Consider the following 7,724-nt stretch of genomic DNA (forward strand, 5'->3'; position numbering starts at 1 on the left):
AGAGTGGGTGGGTGGGTGGGTGAGTGAGTGGGTGGGTGAGTGGGTGGGTGGGTGAGTGGGTGGGTGGGTGAGTGGCTGGGTGGGTGAGTGAGTGAGTGGGTGGGTGAGTGAGTGGGTGGGTGGGTGAGTGGGTGGGTAGGTGAGTGGGTGAGTGAGTGGGTGAGTGGGTGAGTGGTTGAGTGAGTGGGTGGGCGAGTGGGTGCGTGGGTGGGTGAGTGAGCGAGTGGGTGAGTGGGCGGGTGGGTGGGTGAGTGGGTGGGTGGGTGGGTGAGTGGGTGGGTGAGTGGGTGGGTGGGTGAGTGGGTGGGCGAGTGGGTGAGTGGGTGACTGAGTGGGTGGGCGAGTGGGTGGGTGGGCGAGTGGATGGGTGGGCGAGTGGGTGGGTGGGCGAGTGGATCGGTGGGCGAGTGGGTGGGTGGGCGAGTGGGTGGGAGTGACTGGGTGAGTGGGTGGGTGAGTGGGTTGGTGGGTGGACGAGTGGGTTGGTGGGTGTGTGTGAGTGGTTGAGTGGGTAGATGGGTGAGTGGACTTAAAGAGACCCATAGACCCATATAGATACATCGACTCATAAAGACCCATAGAAATACATTAACTCACACACAACAACAACAACCGCCATTCGCCACTAAGTGGCGGTGACGTCACCACGACGCTTGTGCCAGGCCATGTGCACCTTGAGGCCACGTGGAGTGTCGAACGCCCGCTGGCAGGAGGTCACGGGGCAGACCCAGCAGGTGCCACGGGTCGACTGACCGAGATGACCGAGATGACTGGCTGATGCACCACCTGTGCCCCCTACTGCGCAAACTTTCTGTGCTTTAGCCACCCGGCGCTCCGCTCGTTGTTGTGAGCGTCGCTCCTCCATTGTTGTTTGAGGGCGACAGCCTCCAACTGCCCAGTAGCAGCGTCCTTCACGAGCCTCCTCCACAGAGGCCGATCTTGACACCGCTGGTACCGGTCATCGGCAAGTCCACTCAGCTCCACGTCCTCCTGTACCAGTTTATCCGCCTCTATCCGGCCGAACAAAAGCTGTTTAGGCATGCGGTGGCTGGGCATGCGGGCTATGTGACCCAGCCAACGCAGCCTTGCCTGCCAGAGGAACTCTCACACTCACACACACTCACTCACTGCTGTGGTCATGCCATTCAATCATCATCAGCAGCATCATCATCATCAGCATCATCATCATCAGCAGCATCATCATCGTCAGCAGCATCAGGGGCAGCGATAAGTGCAGTAGTTTCACAGTTAGAGGTAGCGACGATTGCTGCTGCTGTTGTATGACAGGCAGAGCCTGCGGTAGTTTCACAGTTCGGGTTGGTTGATGCTTGCTGCTCCTGCTGACTGCGGACGAGCCTAGGGGCACCCCCAGTGGCAGCTGTCACCGTGTGGCTGACACAAGGCTACCCTCACTAAGGCACTGCTGCTGCTGCTGCTGCGTATCACAGAGGCGGGCTCTGTGATACACAGAGCGAGCGGGTGATTGGGTGGGCGAGTGGGCGAGCAGGTGGGTGAGCGAGTGGGTGGGTGAGCGAGTGGGCGAGTGGGTGGGTGAGCGAGTTGGCGGGTGAGCGAGTGGGCGGGTGAGCGAGTGGGCGAGTGGATGGGTGAGCGAGTGGGTGGGTGAGCGAGTGGGTGAGTGGGTGGGTGAGCGAGTGGGTGGGTGAGCGAGTGGGTGGGTGAGTGAGCGAGTGGGTGGGTGAGTGAGCGAGGGGTGAGCGAACGAGCGAGCGGGTGAGCGTAACAGGAAAACACCACCACCACCACTACCACCGCCGCCGCCGCCGCCGCCGCCGCCGCCGCCGCCGCCGCCGCCACCACCACCACCACCACCACGCGGCTCTTCAACAATCTCCAGATCCTCGGCCTAGTCGCCGGCTCCAACGATGACATTCACCCGGCCACGTTCGCTATGACATACACACAACGTTCACCCAACGTCAACCCAACGTCCACCCAACGTCCACCCGACGTCCACCCGACGTTCACCCGACGTCCACCCGACGTTCACCCCGCCCACCGCCCCCCGTCAGTCCGGGTAGCTCTCCACCTGGGCTCCCATCCGCCCCGTCAGCTGCTCCACCACGGCGGCCAACACGGTGTTGCCGAGGTTGCCGCCGCCACTGGCGCTGGTGGCGGCGAGCAGCGCCAGCAGCTGCGCCGCGTCGCTCCACTCGAGGCCGCCCACGGCGCCGGCCGCCGCCTCGGCCAGATGGCGCCGCTCGGCTTCCGGGAGCTCGGCCAGCACCTCGTGCAGAGGGCGGAACGTGCCGCGGGTCACCGCCATGCCCACAAGGCCACCCAGAGCACCACCTGGGTGGGTGGGGGGTGAGTGGGGGTGGGGGAGTGGGGGGGGGGGTGGGTGAGTAAGTGAGTGAGCAGGTGAGTGGTTGGGTGGGTGGGTGAGTGGTTGGGTGGGTGAGTGATGGAGTGGTTGGGTGGGTGAGTGGGTGAGTGAGTGGGTGGGTGAGTGAGTGAGTGAGTGGGTGAGTGAGTGGGTGGGTGGGTGGGTGAGTGAGTGAGTGGGTGGGTGGGTGGGTGAGTGGGTGGGTGGGTGGGTGAGTGAGTGAGTGAGCAGGTGAGTGAGTGGGTGGGTGGGTGAGTGAGTGAGTGAGCAGGTGAGTGAGTGGGTGGGTGGGTGAGTGGGTGAGTGAGTGAGTGAGCAGGTGAGTGAGTGGGTGGGTGGGTGAGTGAGTGAGTGAGCAGGTGAGTGAGTGGGTGGGTGGGTGAGTGGGTGAGTGAGTGAGAGGGCGGAACGTGCCGCGGGTCACTGCCATGCCCACCAGGCCACCCAGAGCACCACCTGGGGGGGGTGAGTGGGTGAGTGGAGGAGTGAGTGTGTGGGTGAGTGAGTGAGCGAGCGAGTGGGTGAGTGGGTGAGTGAGTGAGTGGGTGGGTGGGTGGGTGAGTGGGTGGGTGAGTGGGTGAGTGGGTGGGTGAGGGAGTGGGTGAGGGAGTGGGTGGGTGAGGGAGTGGGTGAGTGGGTGAGTGGGTGGGTGAGGGAGTGGGTGAGGGAGTGAGTGGGTGGGTGGGTGAGGGAGTGGGTGAGTGGGTGAGTGGGTGGATGAGGGAGTGGGTGAGTGGGTGAGTGGGTGGGTGAGGGAGTGGGTGAGGGAGTGGGTGGGTGAGGGAGTGGGTGGGTGGGTGAGGGAGTGGGTGGGTGGGTGGGTGGGTGAGTGAGTGAGTGAGTGGGTGGGTGAGTGGGTGAGTGTGTGGGTGGGTGGGTGAGTGAGTGAGTGAGTGAGTGAGTGGGTGGGTGGGTGGGTGGGTGGGTGGGTGAGCAGGTGAGTGAGTGGGTGGGTGGGTGAGTGAGTGGGTAGGTGAGTGGGTAGGTGGGTGGGTGAGTGGGTGGGTGAGTGGGTGGGTGGGTGGGTGAGTGGGTGGGTGGGTGGGTGAGTGAGTAAATGGGTGAGTGGGTGGGTGGGTGGGTGTGTGAGTGAGCGAGCGAGCGAGTGACTGACCGGCGGCGATGCCCACGGGTCCAGCGATGAGTCCCCCCAGCAGGGCGATGCCTCCCGTGACGATGGCGCCCTTGCCGGCCTGGGTCAGCGCCACCTGCACCCCGCGCTGGCGCGCCAGCGTCGCCACCACCTCCATCATCTCGTCCACCCGCAGCACCATCGCTCACCGGCTCGCTCACCGAGTTGATCACCGAGTCGTTCACTGAGTTGATCACCGAGTTGATCACCGAGTCGATCACCAGCTCGCTCACCAGCTCGCTCACCAGCTCGCTCACCGGGTCGATCACCAGCTCGCTCACCAGCTCGCTCACCGAGTCGCTCACCGGGTCGCTCACCAGCTCGCTCACCGAGTCGCTCACCAGCTCGCTCACCGGCTCGCTCACCGAGTCGCTCACCGAGTCGATCACCAGCTCGCTCACCAGCTCGCTCACCGGGTCAATCACCGAGTCGATCACCAGCTCGCTCACCGAGTCGATCACCAGCTCGCTCACCGGGTCGATCACCAGCTCGCTCACCGGGTCAATCACCGAGTCGATCACCAGCTCGCTCACCGAGTCGATCACCAGCTCGCTCACCGAGTCGATCACCAGCTCGCTCACCGAGTCGATCACCAGCTCGCTCACCGAGTCGATCACCGAGTCGATCACCAGCTCGCTCACCAGCTCGCTCACCAGCTCGCCCCGACCAAGGTCGCCCTGCCAAGGAGAGAATTGCCGAATAGAATCACCCGGAAATGTCTGTCCGTCCCGCACGTGACGTCACTCCACATGAGCCCCCACCCCCCTGGCGTGACGTCACTCCACATGATCCCCCACCCCCCCCGCGTGACGTCACTCCACATGATCCCCCACCCCCCTGGCGTGACGTCACTCCACATGAGCCCCCACCCCCCACGTGACGTCACTCCACGAGCCCAGGAAGTGACGTTTCAAAGTGAAGTTTCTTCACAGGAAGTGACGTTTCAAAGTGAAGTTTCTTCACAGGAAGTGACGTTTCAAAGGTGACGTTTCTTCACAGGAAGTGACGTTTCAAACGTGAAGTTTCTTTACAGGAAGTGACGTTTCAAACGTGAAGTTTCTTCACAGGAAGTGACGTTTCAAACGCGAAGTTTCTTCACAGGAAGTGACGTTTCAAACGCGAAGTTTCTTCACAGGAAGTGACGTTTCAAAGTGAAGTTTCTTCACAGGAAGTGACGGTAAAAAATAAATCTTAGCAGCACAGCGCTACATTAATATTCACGCACGCGTAGAAGGTCACAAACTCCACATGCCGCATCCCAGAGGTCGCAACCGGGTACCCGATACCCGTACCCTACCCGATACCCGTACCCTACCCGATACCCGGCCGGGTACGGGTAGGGTACGGGTAGGGTACGGCCGGGTACGGGTACTCGTTTGCGACCCTGGTGCGGCCAGGTACGGGTACGGGTAGGCCGTGAGTCACTGGTGAGTCACCGTTTGTCACTCATTTCCCAACGTCTTGTCTCTTCTCACAATTCAAGTTCCTAGAATCAACCCACCCGCGCCTGCAACATGGCTTCATCCCAGAGGTCGCAACCGGGTACCCGATACCCGTAACCTACCCGGCCGGGTACGGGTAGGGTACGGGTACGGGTAGGGTACGAGTACGGCCGGGTACGGGTACCCGTTTGCGACCCTGGTGCGGCCGGGTACGGGTAAGGAATCAAAACCCGTTTGCGACCTCTGCCGCATCCCTCCCCAATAACCATTAGCGGGTGACGTCACTGCATAAGGGGAAACCCCTCCCCCATCATGAATAATCATGAGCTGAACAATTTTACTATCGAATATTTCTGATTTACTGCAAAATATACCACGCTCACCACCACCACTCACCCACACTCACCACCGCCATTCACCACCACCACTCATCCACACTCACCCACACTCACCACCACCACTCACCACCACCACTCACTCAGACACCTCCCCCCCCCCCCCGTGTCTCTCTGTCTGTCTCACCCCGTGTCTCCGTGTCTGTGTCTCTCTCTCTGTCTCACCCCGTGTCTCTGTATCTCTGTCTCACCCCGTGTCTCCGTGTCTCTGTGTCTCACCCCGTGTCTCACCCGTGTCTCTGTGTCTCACCCCGTGTCTATGTGTCTCTCTCCGTGTCTCACCCCGTGTCTCCGTGTCTCTGTGTCTCACCCCGTGTCTCTCTCTGTGTCTCCGTGTCTCTCTCCGTGTCTCACCCGTGTCTCACCACGTGTCTCTGTGTCTCTGTGTCTCCGTGTCTCACCCCGTGTCTCTCTCCGTGTCTCACCCCGTGTCTCTCTCTGTGTCTCTGTGTCTCACCCCGTGTCTCTCTGTGTCTCCGTGTCTCACCCCGTGTCTCTCTCCGTGTCTCACCCCGTGTCTCCGTGTCTCTCTGTGTCTCCGTGTCTCACCCCGTGTCTCCGTGTCTCACCCCGTGTCTCCGTGTCTCTGTGTCTCACCACGTGTCTCCGTGTCTCTGTGTCTCACCACGTGTCTCCGTGTCTCTCTGTGTCTCACCCCGTGTCTCTCTCTGTGTCTCCGTGTCTCTCTGTGTCTCACCCCGTGTCTCTCTCTGTGTCTCCGTGACTCTCTGTGTCTCACCCCGTGTCTCTCTCTGTGTCTCCGTGTCTCTGTGTCTCCGTGTCTCAACCCGTGTCTCACCCCGTGTCTCCGTGTCTCTGTGTCTCACCCCGTGTCTCTGTGTCTCCGTGTCTCACCCCGTGTCTCCGTGTCTCTGTGTCTCACCCCGTGTCTCTCTCTGTGTCTCCGTGTCTCTGTGTTTCTCTCTGTGTCTCCGTGTCTCACCCCGTGTCTCTCACCCCGTGTCTCCGTGTCTCTGTGTCTCACCCCGTGTCTCTCTCTGTGTCTCCGTGTCTCACCCCGTGTCTCTCACCCCGTGTCTCCGTGTATCTGTGTCTCTCTCTGTGTCTCCGTGTCTCACCCCGTGTCTCTCACCCCGTGTCTCTGTCTCCGTGTCTCACCCCGTGTCTCTCTCTGTGTCTCCGTGTCTCACCCCGTGTCTCTCACCCCGTGTCTCCGTGTCTCTGTGTCTCACCCCGTGTCTCTCTCTGTGTCTCCGTGTCTCACCCCGTGTCTCTCACCCCGTGTCTCCGTGTCTCTGTGTCTCACCCCGTGTCTCTCTCTGTGTCTCCGTGTCTCACCCCGTGTCTCTCTCTGTGTCTCCGTGTCTCTGTGTTTCTCTCTGTGTCTCCGTGTCTCACCCCGTGTCTCTCACCCCGTGTCTCCGTGTCTCTGTGTCTCACCCCGTGTCTCTCTCTGTGTCTCCGTGTCTCTGTGTTTCTCTCTGTGTCTCCGTGTCTCACCCCGTGTCTCCGTGTCTCTGTGTCTCACCCCGTGTCTCTCTCTGTGTCTCCGTGTCTCACCCCGTGTCTCTCACCCCGTGTCTCCGTGTCTCTGTGTCTCACCCCGTGGCTCTCTGTGTCTCCGTGTCTCACCCCGTGTCTCTCACCACGTGTCTCCGTGTCTCTCTGTGTGTCTCCGTGTCTCACCCCGTGTCTCTCTCTGTGTCTCCGTGTCTCTCTCGGCGTCTCCGCGTGCCTGGTGACCTTTGACGCAGCCGGACGTGGTGGGCGCCCTGGGACATGAATGAGGAGGGCGACTTGATCCGGGACAAGACACATTTGGGGCCGTCCATAAATGACGTCACGAGATTTAGGACGATGTTTGACCCCCCCCCCTTCGTCACACCCTCAAATGACGTCACAAAGCTCTGCCCCCTCCCCCCCCAAAATAAAACGTGCTTCAAATCGCCATTGGGACCTCATTTGTCAGAAAAAATATATGATAATTGTTTTTTTACCCTTCTATCTGGCAACAAAACTGACACTTTTTTTACAAGGAGTCATGTTTGCATAGACCACAATACCTGCAGTCGTAATGCAAACAAAAAACACAACTCTGATAATGTATGCACTGTCCTTGAAGTTGATTGGTCCACACCCGAGACAGCTTTTCTTAGAGCCTAGTCTCACTTGGTATTGGACCAGATGACGCCAAAAGGCGTACAACTCAAAAACAGCACACTATCAGAGTATTGAGAGCTCGGGGTAAGCATTTACACTATGAGACATCTCCTTTACCAGTGGCAAAATATAGTGATAGGTTTTTACCCTTTCAACTGGTACAAAAAACTGACACCTTTTTTACAAGGAGTCATGTTTGCATAGACCACAATACCTGCAGTCATAATGCAAACAAAACACACAACTCTGATAATGTATGCACTGTCCTTGAAGTTGATTGGTCCACA

General features: G+C 59.9%; 1 protein-coding gene across 1 annotated transcript; it reads right to left on the minus strand.

The window, feature by feature from the left end:
* Positions 1-325: 325 nt before the first annotated feature.
* On the minus strand, positions 326-7,095 carry CUNH19orf12 (chromosome unknown C19orf12 homolog). Its single transcript, XM_061582030.1, has 4 exons — positions 6,964-7,095; positions 3,677-4,156; positions 3,462-3,567; positions 326-2,313 (listed from the first exon to the last, which is right to left on the minus strand). The coding sequence occupies exons 1-4, from the start codon at positions 7,093-7,095 to the stop codon at positions 2,030-2,032; spliced, it is 1,002 nt and encodes a 333-aa protein (XP_061438014.1). The 3' UTR covers positions 326-2,029.
* Between the last annotated feature and the right edge of the window lie 629 nt (positions 7,096-7,724).

This window comes from Lethenteron reissneri, unplaced genomic scaffold (genome assembly GCF_015708825.2).
Source record: "Lethenteron reissneri isolate LAM-NWPU_2019-01 unplaced genomic scaffold, ASM1570882v1 scaffold_1639, whole genome shotgun sequence".
Lineage (NCBI taxonomy): Eukaryota > Metazoa > Chordata > Hyperoartia > Petromyzontiformes > Petromyzontidae > Lethenteron > Lethenteron reissneri.